Below are 15,298 nucleotides of genomic sequence, written 5' to 3' on the forward strand. Positions count from 1 at the left end.
AGGCATGTTTATTAGTTTCATTGAACTCGATTAGGGGCATCTTAATATACCATCCCCATATCCAACACGATCGGTATATAAGAACAATCCGTACAGCAAAATGCTTTGCCAACTTCTCTCGGTGCACATTTGTAGTTGTTTTTTAATCATTTTCCTTGAGATCATATTTGTCACCACTAATTCAATTGAATTCGGGTGCCTTTGATTACCAGCATACTCAGTTCCAGACTACAATAAAACTCAGAATCAATCTGTTTTTTCTTATAGCAACTACAAATATGAAAGAACAACATTATTGACGTTGGAATAATCTCATCTCTGAATCCAAACGGGGCTAATTCAATTGAATTTGGGTGCCTTAGGTTACCAGCATACTCAGTTCCAAACTACAATAAAACCCAGAATCAATCTGTTTTTTCTTATAGCAACTACAAATATGAAAAAACAACATTGTTGACGTTGGAATAATCTCATCTCTGAATCCAAACGGGGCTAATTCAATTGAATTTGGGTGCCTTAGGTTACCAGCATACTCAGTTCCAAACTACAATAAAACCCAGAATCAATCTGTTTTTTCTTATAGCAACTACAAATATGAAAAAACAACATTGTTGACGTTGGAATAATCTCATCTCTGAATCCAAACGGGGCTAATTCAATTGCGGGTGCCTTAGGTTACCAGCATACTCAGTTCCAGACTACAATAAAACCCAGAATCAATCTGTTTTTTCTTATAGCAACTACAAATATGAACCAACAACATTGTTGATGTTGGAATAATCTCATCTCTGAATCCAAACGGGGCTAAAATCATAGTTTACCTCACTACTATTTATTATTTTATTATTACTTTTTACATACTTTTTACTACTATTCAATATTCTATTATTACTTTTTCACTATTATTCACAGAATACTTCAGAATACCTCACTATCCAAATGCAACTAAATCGATAAGAAATAGGAGAGATGAAGAAAAAAAGATCCTTTGTTTTTCTCACTGGAATACCTTAATATAAACAGTTATTTCCAACTGTTCATTGAGAAGATTACACCATTTCAAAGTACTAAAAAAGTGGAGGGCATTCAAGACTTTGAGAAACCATCAAGCACGCCTGTCACACACAAGTAAAAACAGAGCATCAAGCCAACAACTTTACCGGACAGACTCTTCTGATGTACTAGTGTCATATCCCCTTTCCCTCTTGAAGCTTCCATCTCTCTGCAGCAGAATAATTTTTTTATTTTAATTACTTGGCGTAGTTTGAAAATAGGAGATGGCAAATTGTACCCAAGTATCCGACCTTTAAACAAGTAGCTATATCATAAATGACAAACTTCCATGTGAGAGATAAAAACATAAGAACCTGTATGTCCCGCAACTGGAAGGCGAGTTTCTGTGATAGTGAAGGCAAAACTGGAGAACCCTCACTGCTTTGAGATTCCCCACACCAGGCATCCTGAACTTGGGCTGCATACTGCAAGTTCCAGAGCACATCCTCAATGGAAGGTCTATCTGCTGGGTCTTTACGTAGACACCTAACACAAATCTCCATCATTGTTCGTAATGATTTGTCCAAGCAAGCCTTGTGCACTGCTGGATCAACCATACTCCTTCGAGCTGCATCATCAGCTGCAATGCATGCTCGTAACTGCATGGTGTTCAAGAATTGTACAAAGTCATGCACACGTTACATGAGATACTCAGATTTTTTTATTTTTTATTTATACAATAATTATTAACCAGAATTCTAATAGCCCATGGCAAGTAAATAAAATGACATAATGAGAATGGAACAACACTTACGGAGCTAAAACTTTGTGGCAGGGCCTTATCAATATTCCCTGTATTATTCAATTTTATTGTAAAACATCAAAGGGCCATATCAATATACCCCCTCCTTCACTGTCCTCATCCTCCCTGGAGGAGGATGGAACTTGGTTGCATGAGCAAAATATTGATAAACGCTATTACAGGAACATACAAACTGAAAACAATGAGGGTAGTGGGTAAGAAATGTAAATGTGAATAGCCTGCACCTCGCATGGTTTGTATATTGGCATTTATATAGAATTTACAGAAGGTATGTACAGCTGTGTTGGTAGCTGTTTGAGAAGCATACATGGAAAGTACAGCAAGAATCATGGAAAACAGAAAAACAGAACAATTTGTGGAGATTGGAGAGTGATTCATGGAGAGATTCTCTCTTCATTCCCCCTCAAGATCGAGGCGATATAGGTGCGACAAAGAGCTTGCGCCGATTTGGTTCAAACTTGGAATGACAAAGGAGTATTGTGAATATGTTGGCCACCTGATCATGGCTAGAAACATGCGCCAAAGTAACCAATCCTCGTGAGACTTGTTCCCGAACAAAATGAACATCAATCTCAATGTATTTTGTTCTATGATGAAAAACCAGATTCTTGACCATACTTAGTGCACTGATGTTGTCAAAGTATAACGTAGGAGTTGGGAGTTCTTATCCAATGCTCTTCAGTAAATGCATGTACCGCATTAGTTTGGCTGTGGTTGAAGCCAAGGCTCGGTATTCAGCTTTGGCAGTAGAACGAGCGACGGTGGCTTGCTTCTTGGCCTCCCAAGACAGCAAATTATTGCCCAGATAAATAGCGAAACTGGAGGTTGAACGTCTGTCGTCTCTTGAACCAGCCCAGTCGGTGTCGCAAAATCCATGAAGAGCCGATATGGGTGCTTTTGTGAGATGAAGACCCAGGTTGATGGTACCCATGAGGTACCAAAAAAATACGTTTAACAGCAAGGAGATGGGGAGCTCAAGGGGCTTGCATAAATTGACACACAGTTTACAGCAAAAGTAACATCTGTCCTCGTCAAAGTCAGGTATTGTAATGTTCCAACCATCTGGTGATATTGTGTTGGATCTCACAAGAGTTCCCCTTCATGAGCAGAAGTTGAGCACCGGATGCAAGTGGTATTGTCACGGGCTTGGCTCCCTCAAAACCGAATGTTTGCAGTAAGGTTAACAAGTACCGTGACTAGGAGAGAGTCAATGAAGTGGAGTCCCGTGCAACCAGTACTCCAAGGACATAATGTAATTCTCCGAGATCCTTCTTATGAAAAATGGTGGACAAATGAGAAATAAATTTGTCAAGAGAGGAAGTTGAATTTCCTCTAAGAATTATATCATCCACATATATGAGCAAAACAATAATATCAGAAGCCTGGTGCCGAAAAAATAGGGAAGTATCATAGGGACATCTTTGAAACCCCATTTGACATGGATAATTGCTGAACTTGAGACACCATGCCCGGGGAGCCTGTTTTAAATTGTAGAGGGATTTGTGAAGACGACAGACGTAGTTGGGATGGGCTGGATCCTCAAAACCAGGAAGGTTGAGTTAAGAAAACTGTTTCTTGCAAATCCCCATGCAAGAACACACTACTTACATCCAATTGTTTCAAAGACCATCCATGAGAGAGAGCCAAAGTGAGAATTAATTGAATGGTTCTTGGCTTAACAACTGGACCAAAAGTTTCTTCATAATCAAGCCCCTGCAATTGAGTGAAGTGCCACAAGGTGAGCCTTGTATCGTTCAATACAATTGTCGACACGGGTTTTAATTTTGAAAACCCATTTGCTAGTGACAAGATTCATGTTCGGTGAAGGAGGCACAAGTATCCAAGTTTGATTTTCATGGAGAGCATTGATCTCGGATCGCATGGTTTGCTACCATTTGGGGTCCTTCAAAGCCGTCTTATATGTCTTAGGCTCGGTTGGGGTTGCTGCCAAATTTGCAAGAAAACAAGCAGGTAAAGGGTGTCTTGTAGAAAAAAATATGCGAGGCTTCCGTGTGCCATCTTGTGATCGGGTCACCATGGCGTGAGTCCGAATTGGATCATTGCCATGTGGAGGGGAAGGAACATCTAAAACCAGCGTTGAGGCAGAGGTTGGAGCCGCAAGTGCTGATTTTAAATCAATCGAATCTGTAGGAACAGAGTTGGGGGCCATGGTGGATGATGATGCAACACTGGGAGAGTGGTGAGTGGAGTGAGCACTAGTAGGCATGGAGTTTCAGGGCTCATGTAAAAGGCTCTTAGGTAGAGGTCGAGGCTTGAACCATGAAGAATTTTCTGGAGGATGCAATTGCGGAGAAGAAGAAAAAGGGAAACTTTCTTCATTAAAAATGTGTCGGGATATATACACCCTGCCAGTGGCCAAATCCATGCATCTATAACCTTTGTGATGGGGAGAATAACCAATGAATACACATGAAGTGGATTTAAAATCGAGTTTGGAATGACCAAAGGGAATAAGATTTGGGTAACAAGCACACCCAAACACTTTAAAAAAAGTGTAAGGAGGAGAGTGAAAAGCCAACTCAGATGGAGATTGACCATTAAGGGTGGGAGTGGGCAAAAGATTTATGAGGAAAACGACAATTTGAAAAGCGATGAATGGGCCATTAAGGTTAGAGCAGTATCAACAATGTGGTGATGACGCCTCTCTACAAAACCATTTTGTTCCGAAGTTCCAGAACAAGACAATTGATTAACAATGCCTTGAGAAAGAAAATAATTTTTTAGTGTTTGATTTACGATTTCCCCACCCCATCACTTTGAACAATTTTGACGCGAGTATGAAATTGATTTTCCATCAATGTAAGAAAGTTGGGAAAGATGGAAATGACATCCAATTTTCTAGCCAAAGGAAATAACCAAATATAGTGTGAGTACTCATCAACAATTACCAAATAAAAAGGGAAGCCATCAAAAGAGGTAATAGGCACAGGGCCCCATACATCCATGTGTATTGTGTGAAGAAATGATGAAACATGAGAGTTGCAAGCATGGAAAGGTAATTTGGTTGACTTTCCTAAAATGCAACTTTCACAAAACACAACATTTTTATTCAAAGTGGGAAGAAATTGCAACCAAGGTTGAAGGACCTGAATATTTGGGTGCCCGAGTCGAGCATACCATAGATGCCCAAACACTTTATTTGCCACAAAATTAACAAGAGATGCAATGGGAGACTTGGAATGCAAGGGGTATAATCAGTCCTCCACAAGCCCTTTACGTAGTACTTGGTTCTTCCTCAGATCCTCGATGAGAAATCCCCACGGATAAAACATGAAACAATAATTATTGTCAGCAGTAAATTGAAAGACCGAAAGTAATTTTTTTTCTGGAGATTAAGAACAATAAGAGTATTTTTCAACACCAGAAATAGAGATGTGAGAACCATTACTGACCATAACCATATCATTTCCTTGGTATGGTAGAGTACCTTGTGCCTCAGTTTAAGTGGGAGCCATATGTTGGTTGGCACCCATGTATGGGTACCCTGTTTCATCAATAGTGTTGTCGGCTTGAACTGCAAGAAATGCCTGGTATTGGTCCGCTTCCTCATCAGAAGCACAACAATTTTCCACTTTATGATTTGGACCACCACACTGAAAACAAATGATGCGTGAAACTTGTCCACCACGAGTAGAGCCATGGCTACTGCTACCACAAGTTTGAGGCTGCTGGCCACGTCCAGCAGAAGGCCTGTCGTGAGGCTTGCCACTCCCACAAGCACAATTTGCAAAGGTAAGAGTGGTTTAGAACCAAACGTACGAGTGGTATTGAGGGCGATAGCAGAATTTCCAGAGCCACGGGATGAGGAGATGCGAAGGTCAAAATCTCTCATTTTGCTAATGACATTTTCAAGAAGTGGAAATGTGTCTCTAGAGTTAATGGCAGCCACAATGGGATCAAATTCGGGTCCCAACACCACATAGAGAAAGGGCCAAAGCTTTGGCCTTGTGCAGATATTCTTCCATAGAAGAGGAGCCTTTGGTGAGTGCCTATAACTCACCACACATCTGCTGAACACGATCTCTTGTATGTCGACCATATAGAGTTTCAAGTGCCTCCCATGCACCACGTGCCGTTTCACAATTTATCACTTGAGAAAGAGGAATGTCCGAAAATTGTTGATCCATCTGAGAATCAACAAACAAGATGCAACCATGTTACTGCTGTCGGGTTCGGATTCCATACACCATTTTCGCCGAGAATGGTGGTGGGAGGACAAGGCACTTGTTTGTAACATAGCCGAGGAGACCGTGTCCTCGAAGAACACTTAAGCTTTCCAAAGAAGGTAGTTGGTAGAAGCTAATTTGATAAAAATGTCGGGCAGATTGGTTTTTGTGGAAAACAAATCAAGAGAGGACAGTTTGTCCACAGGAGAAATCGAGGAGGTTGAAGAGGAAGCCATTTTGACTGAAACCTCAAGTGGCTCTTGATACCATGTAAATGTGAATAGCCCACACCTCTCCTGGCTTGTATATAGAATTTACAGAAGGTATGTACAGTTGTGTTGGCAGCTGTTTGAGAAGCATACATGGAAACCATAGCAAGCATACATGGAAAGTATAGCTAGTCTAATGGTTATGTACAGCAAGAATCATGGAAAACAGAAAAACAGAGCAATTTGTGGAGATTGGAGTGATTCATGGAGAGATTGTCTCTTCAAGAAAAACCAGTGTGATGTTATAATCATGTGGATTTGGGAAGCACTCAAAATATTCATATTGTCTAGTACTATGAATAGTTGCTTTTTGAAAAGTACACATGGAGGCCAAAACTTTCATGGTCTATCGTTTGAGGCAATTGACCAACCAAGTGTTGCTTTGTTGGAGAGGCCATTCAATGAGAAAGACGTTCATCAAGTAGTTAGAAGGATGACTAGAGACAAATCACTAGACCCAAATGGTTTTACTATGACGTTCATTCAGCATTGTTGGGAGGGGGTTAAGGATGATGTTATCAGGGTCTTCCAGGAGTTCTTCTCTTTTGGGAAATTCGAGAAGAGCCTCAATGCTAACATTCAATGGTGTCTTCCATCATAGTTGAGTACTTGAACATAGCTTTCTGTAAATTCTTATTACTTTCGTCTCATAGAGACATGCGGTTAACTATCTGAAACATGGGAATTGATGTCCACACTCATTGCCTCCTTCAAGCCCTAGGGTTACAGCAGCCCTCTATTTTCTTTCAGCAAGCTGCCTCCATGGGATCCCACGCATGGCAGCTCAGCCAGTCCCACCTCTAGGCCAAGTGCTACCCATCGGAAACAACTCCTCCATGCGTAGCAAGCAACCTGTAAGCCCATAGTCCCTCCGTTCCTCAACCATAAACCACTACTCCTCAGCTATTCATTGTGCTACCACCGTAGCCCAGCCTTGAACAGGCAGCAGAGCCACTGTAAGCCATTCTTGCCTAACGTAGTTGCTGCAACAAGGTCAAAAATTACACCACAACGAGCCACGGGCAGAAACCATCATGGCAAACAACATCCCACACCCCACTGCATCACACGAAGCACGCTACCAGCCGCTGAGTGCACTGAGCTAACCCACTGTGAGACCACTGCAAGCCTCTGCTAGAAGCAACCGAGTCGTCCAGCTTCAAGTCACTCTTATGGAAGCACGCACACGGAAGAGGAAACAGCAGCCTGACATGTAGGGGTGCACCCTCCTCCAGCCGCGGCCAGCCCCAATTCACGTCAACCGCTACAACCTTGCTCCACGTCATGCACCTCTCGATTCAGATATGAGAAGAAAGTATGCACATATAAACATGATGAGGTATGACTGTTAAGATACATATGGCCTATGTTATGATAGTGAAGATGGTAGCATGAATTTAAGGGGCACATTGCATTGCTAGGATAGACGCGCTAGTAGTGCACCTAGTGTTGTCATCCTTATGTATGGATTTCCAACCCATAGCCATGAGCAGAATCAAGATCTTCAAGATTTGCTAACCCTAACTCACTGGGGTCAACAGTGGATATCGGCCAATGAACACAAGTGAAAGACAAGTTAAGGCATTTTATGTAAAGTTCAGATTTATGTTCATGTTATTTACATATGTAACTATGATTATGCATGTTTTCCAAGAAAACCTATGTTTACTGTATGATATGTTGCTTATGGAGTAGTCGACTCATTTTTGTATGTTTTTTATGTTTTAACCACCCCAAGTAAATATCTTTAAGGGGATGGAGCTGCAGAACAAGACTTGGCTCAGGTAGGCGAGGCAGAGGCCCTAGACAGTTATGACCTGCTTAGTTTTATGATCTTCAGTTTAAGAAGTTATTTTGTTAAGCACGAGACTTGATTGATTTTTAATAAGTGTTTCCGCAGACTCTCTTTTATATTTTCAATGTTTTAAAAAATAATGACTTTGTTTATTTTATGGAATCCTTTGTACCCGGCGCTTCATTAAGAAGAAAAGTTTCTAAAGGCAAGGTTAGTAGCATAATGGTCCCTCTATTTTTAAAAAATGATGTTATTCATAACCCTAGGAGGATTGGGTGTTACAGCCCAATCACGACAATTAAATGATAAACCATTTTGACAACAAAGTAAACTCAATTCACCTTGCATCTCCTAACTATGAGAACCATATAACTGGTTGTCAATGATACTATTCTGTTGAAGATGAGAAATGCACAATAAATTCAAGAGAGATTTTGAAAAGGAAAAATAAATAACAGAACCATTCTTACCTGATCATTTAGAATGGTCACTTCATCGCTTAATTTTAATCGTCTCCCAAGAATGATTTCTAGCAATATCACTCCAAAGTCGTAAACATCATTCTTGTCCTCATCTTTGACCCTGTATAGTAATATTTGAAGACAGGAATATCATGAAAAAAATGTGTTTACCATTATAACCAACATAACAATTTTTTAGTCACACTATCTTGTGTGTGCGTGTGTGTGTGTCTGTGTGTGTGTGTGTGCGCGCGCCGGGGGGAGGGGGGGGGGAAGAGAGAGAGGCATCAAAAACATATAAATCAATTGTGATTGGCTTTTTCTGTTTCTTTTTTGTGTTTTCTTTTTTTTCAGGAAGGACTTGAGAGGTGTTCATAGGAAAATGAGAACAACCAAAAGTAGTTTTTTGCTCAAAACCAAGCTAAACCTATCGGATAGGTTTGACCATACAACAATTCATTTTTCATCATATACTATAGTCTATATATCTTGTGACATAATCCTGAAATATTAAAATGTACCACTTCAAAATCATATGAAGTTTCGACTACAAACCTTGCATTAACAATTCGTTCTTTGGATCCGCTAGATGAAATCCCACGTCCAACCTGCAAGCATGAGAAGGGGTGAGAACAAAACTAAGTGTTTGCCCTGAGGAAAAGAATAAACTACTCAATGGAAAGAAAGAAAAAGAAAAAAAAAAAAAAAAAGCTACCTTTACCACGTTCTCAGACAATAACGGCAGATTGTAACTGCTAATCTTTGCGACAAGGTTCTGGTCCAATAAAATATCTGTTATTTTAAGATCATTGGAATATACACCAGGTACAATCCCTGTATGCAAAAACTGAATCCCCTTTGCTACTCCTATTGCAGCTGCTACTCGTTGCGTCCATGTAAGACGTCGAGAATGCCTCTCTGTGAAATGTAATTTAAGAAATAGTGGCCAATAATTAAATTAATGTACACTGAATAAAAAATTCAGGACAGAGGACGTCAACTGGTGCTTTGTAGTCACTACACTCTGGTGAGATTTAGAAGCAAATCAACAATTGATTGGGTGGAAACAACCACACATTTTAAAAGCAAATCAGATATTGGGACCCAAAGAAGGCATATAAAAAATTCCATACTAGATCTTTATATATAATCGAAGGTCTATAGAGGAATCATCAACTGCAAGCTAGTTTAATAAAATGGACTTGATTCAGAGGAAGCCCTTGAAGAGATGTTAGCCGATTCCCCTAAGATCTAGCCTAATAGGTAGTAACAGTAATTTAACTTTTATAACCTCTGACCTGAGAAATTAATGTGCCAATGAATAAATTACCAGAGATCCAGCTCCTTAGCGTGCCATTTGGAACATATTCAAACACAAGAAATATTCTGCTAACACTTGAATCCTCCAAGTAGTATTCAAAGCAGTGTCCAAGAGCACTGACCAAATGGCGATGTCTGAGTTTTGATATCAGCTCTATATGAGGCATGAAGGTTTCAGTACTGTGGCTTTTTTTCATTTTCAGGCATCGAACAGCTACAATAGTGCCATCCTTTAATCGGCCTCTGTACATCTGAGGACATGAAAGAAGCAACAACATTGAATTATTAGGAAAATTCTCTATGATGAACAACAGGAAACATATTCAGGTAAACATGAAAGAAGAAAGAGCATTGAATTATTTGCAAAAGTCTGGACAATGAACAACAGGAAATGTATTTGATAAACAACAGACCATATTGCATACGTATCAGAACCAAAGTTGTGATAAATAAAACAGTATTAATAAACCTATCTTGTAAAAATTTGTTTCTCTTTTAGTTACTTGTAAATCTTATCAACTAGAGTGGTAAGCATATTTGGCAAATAAACAAAAGAATTCCTCATACTGAAATGGTGTGCATGTGGAGCCCTTTGTTTTATGGTATAAATATAAAATCAAATTTGAGATTGTATTCTCTTTTATGGTATCAGAGCCCTTTCTTGTATATCAGTTTTTTTCTTTCTTTTTGTTCCTTTAAGAAAAAAAGGGTAGAGTGAGAGATAACTGCCACTAGAAATGTTTCGTCCACCAGAGTACTTGGGTTCTATTTCTTCTTTCTCAACTTCTTTATTTACAAACCTCCATTATTTGTTTATGATCAAATTGACAAGAGAAAACTATCTCTCAAAGTGCAAACTTTGCCCTATATAAAGGTTCAACACCTATCCTCCACTGGTAAAAATGTAACTACCACAGTACCAAATCCAACCTTTCTTCTTAGGGTCTCACAGTAGAAAATCATTTAGATTATTAGTGAATGATATAGACTTAAGATAAGTCAAAGTCCATTTTTGTAATTAGCAAATTGAGAATACTCAAATAATTAACAGTTTCTAAAATACCATTGTAAACCGATATTAGGAAGATTTAGGTATATAATACTTAAATTAACTAATGTTTGACTTCTGAAAAAGATCTAATCTTGTTAATTCTGTATGTTTTGGATAACGAAATCATGGTAACCAACAATGTTATCTTAGTAGGAAAATTCTTAACAAATTCTAGACGTCCTCACAAAGCAAGGATGTTAGCGAGACAGTTTTTCAATTGTATTATATATGAAGAAACAACCTAATTTTTCCTTTAAATAGAGAATAATGACACCAGAAAAGTAAGGCAAACACATTTAAGATCCATGAACAAAAGGAAAACTGGTAAGGTAGAACTGTTTAACAGTGAAAACAATAACATAAAATATTATGGTAAAATGCATGAAACATAGTCTATCTCTTAGTAATAGTCAATAAATAACAAAGTTATGCAATAAAGCAATTTTGTATGAATTTGAAAAAAGCAAAATCCAGCCCTTTTTTTTTTGTTTTTATGGAATTCATCAGGAAAACGCTGTTATATATTGCAACCTAAATCATACTGATGATGGTTAATCAAGGCAGTTCCATACTAAATTAACATACGAAATATCAAAAGGAATCCCAAAAATTTCGTGATTGAAAAGAAAATTTGAGCATTGACACTGCTTTATATCAAAGTATCAGCTACATTGTAAACCAGATTTGCATACCAGCCCATGAGAACCTTCACCCATAAAAGCAGATGTGTCAAAGTTTTTTGTAGCCACCTCAAGCTCTTCGAAGGAAAAGATTCGATAAGCAGGAAGGCCAACTGCTCCCATCTTCATTGTTTGTGATATATACCCTTAAGAAGAGGGCAAATAAATCAAATGTCAGATGTATGATAAGTAGGAAGCCTTGACTGCATTCTGTTATTTTTTTCCCCATCAACTATTTCTAACAATTAACTGTTAAGATCCTTGGACCAATTGTTTTATGAAAAAGAAAAAGAGATCCTTGAACCAATTGTACAGGAAAACTAAAATACATACTCTTTTGTTTTGAATATCTTCTAATTCAACTAAACAAAATCTAGAAGTACAACTACGTAGGTTGATGGCAAAAAAATTTCTTTGCCATGCAACTCTATATGGAGCAGTATTCCTAGCAAGTTATTTTTAAGTCTGATGAGTCTTCTCCTATTCTTCCTAATGTAAAACAAAAATCACTTCAGTTTTCATAAATGTCACTGAGAATTCTGTTAATTTATATGTTGGGCGGAATTTCGATGTGAAAAATAGTAGAGCAGAATTTATTTGTCATTGACTAAAAGAAACTAAGCAGAGTTCAGGAACTCCTTTTAAGTTTTACTACATGAAAAAAAAAATGCAAAAATAACCTTAATAAAACATGTACATATGAGCGCATTTCCTCCATATAGCATTATCAAAGTGAAAGAGTCAGAAATTTTTTGGTGTTAAAGCCAATAATGCAACATTTTTAACATAGAAGAACCTATTTATTTTGCCTTAAAACATATATTCCTCTTGTTATTATAATAACTGAAAAAACAGAGTCTATTTGAGCATGAATAAATGCAGTCTCTCCACTTGCATGAATAAATATATGCAAATGGGTGTCTACCACTGCGCATACAATCAAATACTCATCATGCATACAAACATCTGCACACACATTTGTTGTATGAGAGAAAGGAGGGGGAGGAGAGAGCCAGAGATGAAATATACTTGCATCAGAAAGTATCTTTGAAGTGTACCCTGCCGATGCATTCTCTTCTATTAATCTTGTCAGGGGCTTTTTAACTTTTGTTGCTCTCTTGGCATTAAATCTTCTAACAATCAAGAAAATTGGTCCAAGAAGTGCAATTCCTCCAATAATTCCTCCAATTATACCCAAGGCAATAACTGCTTTAGAAGCTTCTCTCTGTTTCAATTGATGTGGAGGAATGCCAGCAGCTAAGGCTTCATTGTGGCAAAATGAAAATGGATGTTGGTTTTGCTTTCCAGTAGCCAAACAATTCCTAGCATACAGAACGACCCTTTCCTTAGAATCAGTTAGTAGACAGCTAGGTAATCTTCCGGTCAAAAGATTTGAGGATAAATCCACAAATTCAAGGCCTGTACTGCACGATAGGTTTTCAAAAAGCATTCCTGTGAATCTGTTCCCTGCAGTGTTCAGATAAGTAATAGAAGGCAGCGCTAAGATTGCCGTGGGGAACGGCCCAACAAATGTATTGAAAGATATATCCAGAAGTCGAAGCTGATAATAGGAGCTCACTTCAACAGGAATGCCAGACCTAAACCTGTTCTTGCTCAGGATAAGGGTGACCAACTTGCTACCGAGTTGAGGAAACTGAGGTCCAAAAGCATTATCTTCCAAGTCAAGCACTTGAAGGTTTGTCAAATGTTCGAAGTCGGGGACAGCTCCGTAAAATTCGTTATGGGAAAGAGCAAGGACTCTAAGATTTTCCAAATTACTCAATGTACTTGGCAGAGACCCATTGAACAAATTCTTCTTCAAACTTAAAACAGTCAGAACTGGGAGTGAACTCAACCAATCTGGTAGCTGGCCAGAAAACATATTGTCATCGAGTATGAGTGTCTGGAGGCTTGTTAGGGATGAAAACTCTTGAGGGATGGGGCCATCTAAGAAGTTAGAGCTGACATTAAGAATTTCTAAAGATGAAAGCCGTGCAATTTTACCAGGGAAAGTTCCCCATAGACCGATAGAAACCAATGTGAGAACTTTGAGGTCAGGAAGCTTAACTAGGGTTGTTACAAAGGAATCCAACGAGAAATTCTGAGGTAGAAGTGGAGCTCTCTTGTTGCCAATTATATGCAGCTGGGTTATGGTTTCTTCATAGCATACAACAGTTAAAGATGAATTTGGTTCGGTGTTGCAGAAATCTGTATTATTATTCCAGCTGCTTAAAATTAATGGAAAGTTTAGAAGTCGTTGAATTCTTAAGAGGGCCTGAGCCTGAGAGGATTGCAGTTGCTCTGAGTAATTAATAAAAGGAAAAATAATAAAAAGAGCTAGAAGCAAAGAATGGTGGAACATTTTTGCCATTGGCAGTATATGCAAAACCAGTTGTAGAGGCAAGGCACAGGAAGCATTACAGAGCTTTGAAAGACCAAAAAATTAGAACAAAGTTGAAAGTTTCCATCAACAAAACTGGTTAGTGATATTCTAGCCAGTTTTTAAAGAGGAGTGGCGTTCATATCTGCTTAACTACTGGAGCTCAAGTTCCCATATAAGAAATCCCTGCAACCAAATTTATGCAATAAAGCAAAAGTTACCAAAGACCCAAAATGAAAAACACCAAAAACCAAAAATCTTATGGCTTGTCAATACCCAAAATATACAAATCCTATATCTTATGGTAAATAGACAAGATTTTTCAGGTTAAAGTTGCATTATTAGATTGAATATGTTTTAGTATGAACGTATAAATCATATGTTTTAGCTGGAATAGATACAGCCAGTTCTACTCCACAACTTTTTGCTCAAGCCTTGCTCAAGCTGTTACCAAAAGTCAATGAAAAATTTAAAAACCAACCAGATCGAGGGTTGTGACTTCTAAATGAAGTTAATTACGCGAAACCAAATCCTCCACACCACACTTGGGAGTGAAAAAGGAACAAACGACATATATCCAGCTAACAATAACCACTTCACATGGAACACACATTTCACCAAACTGAAACCCAACAAAAGAAAACACGCAAACCTCATATTACATGGAAGTCCCTGCAAGTTTTTCAGACGAACCAATTGAACAGAACCCACACACAGATAACATGCTGACAGGAAGGTTCTCAACCACACATACACAAACCTGTAAAGGAGAGACCTCTAAACATCTTACGTCGACACAGCTCTTTCCCAGGAGAAATTTCGCGTTTGGACAAGCAAATACAATTTGGTGACCGGTTCGAAGAAACTGCAAGAGCCAAGTCTAGCACAAAATCCTCCACACACAACGAGCTTAGTCACAAACCGACACTACATTTAGCTCAACAATGAAAATGCAATACTTCTACTTTATTTGGCAACTGTTTTGGCATACTTTTCAGAGGTCATAAAAGGAAACCATAGTTGGAGAAGCAAAGCAAAAGCAATAGAAAGATTCTAGAGGAGAATAGAACCCCTTTAATTTTTGAGTGTTGGAGTCTAGCATATTGAGTTGATGGGATCTAACGTTGTAGTACATTTAATTATTACAAAGAAAAGAAACGTCAGAGAGGTTAAAGGTGGGTTTTGCACAAACTGTAACCCCTCGCTTTCTCTAGCGCTGTCGATTTGTGATGTTGTGGCCCCCATGCTAATTGCATGCTGTATTGCTGTTGCTTTTGGCGGCTCCCTTCTCCACTTTCACTTTCTCTTTCCTCTGTGAATACTGCCAAGTGCCAACTGC

At 38.7% G+C, this 15,298-nt stretch overlaps 2 protein-coding genes across 5 annotated transcripts; both read right to left on the reverse strand.

Annotated features, from left to right (window-relative positions):
• Positions 1–970: 970 nt before the first annotated feature.
• LOC108985165 (probable inactive leucine-rich repeat receptor-like protein kinase At3g03770) lies at positions 971–15,061 on the reverse strand. Of its 3 annotated transcripts, none has more exons than XM_018957355.2 (9): positions 14,720–15,061; positions 12,609–14,145; positions 11,592–11,725; positions 9,859–10,099; positions 9,250–9,446; positions 9,084–9,136; positions 8,538–8,649; positions 1,368–1,652; positions 971–1,222 (listed from the first exon to the last, which is right to left on the reverse strand). In XM_018957355.2, the coding sequence occupies exons 2-9, from the start codon at positions 13,948–13,950 to the stop codon at positions 1,157–1,159; spliced, it is 2,430 nt and encodes an 809-aa protein (XP_018812900.1). In that variant the 5' UTR covers positions 13,951–14,145; positions 14,720–15,061; the 3' UTR covers positions 971–1,156. The 3 variants fall into 3 exon arrangements, with proteins under 3 accessions (XP_018812900.1, XP_018812899.1, XP_035544796.1); XM_018957354.2 differs by having other exon boundaries at positions 9,244–9,446; positions 14,720–15,060; XM_035688903.1 differs by lacking the exon at positions 14,720–15,061 and adding an exon at positions 14,612–14,704 and having other exon boundaries at positions 9,244–9,446.
• Positions 2,520–8,527, reverse strand: LOC118348060. Of its 2 annotated transcripts, none has more exons than XM_035688904.1 (2): positions 5,265–8,527; positions 2,520–3,084 (listed from the first exon to the last, which is right to left on the reverse strand). In XM_035688904.1, the coding sequence occupies exons 1-2, from the start codon at positions 5,874–5,876 to the stop codon at positions 3,013–3,015; spliced, it is 684 nt and encodes a 227-aa protein (XP_035544797.1). In that variant the 5' UTR covers positions 5,877–8,527; the 3' UTR covers positions 2,520–3,012. The 2 variants fall into 2 exon arrangements, with proteins under 2 accessions (XP_035544797.1, XP_035544798.1); XM_035688905.1 differs by lacking the exon at positions 2,520–3,084 and adding an exon at positions 3,536–5,079.
• Positions 15,062–15,298: the final 237 nt, after the last annotated feature.

This window comes from Juglans regia, chromosome 3 (assembly GCF_001411555.2).
Source record: "Juglans regia cultivar Chandler chromosome 3, Walnut 2.0, whole genome shotgun sequence".
Classification (NCBI taxonomy): domain Eukaryota; kingdom Viridiplantae; phylum Streptophyta; class Magnoliopsida; order Fagales; family Juglandaceae; genus Juglans; species Juglans regia.

Bases quoted from the DNA above. Each gene is read 5' to 3' on its own strand.
- LOC118348060 (XM_035688904.1), bottom strand. From the start codon at position 5,876: ATGGTCGACATACAAGAGATCGTGTTCAGCAGATGTGTGGTGAGTTAT. The intron at 3,085-5,264 runs GTACTCTACCAT...TTTCATAAGAAG, and splicing joins CACTTAAACTGAGGCACAAG to GATCTCGGAGAATTACATTA.
- LOC108985165 (XM_018957354.2), bottom strand. From the start codon at position 13,950: ATGGCAAAAATGTTCCACCATTCTTTGCTTCTAGCTCTTTTTATTATT. The intron at 9,137-9,243 runs GTAGCTTTTTTT...TCATGCTTGCAG, and splicing joins TGTCTGAGAACGTGGTAAAG to GTTGGACGTGGGATTTCATC. The intron at 1,223-1,367 runs GTTCTTATGTTT...ATTCTGCTGCAG, and splicing joins TCCAGTTGCGGGACATACAG to AGAGATGGAAGCTTCAAGAG.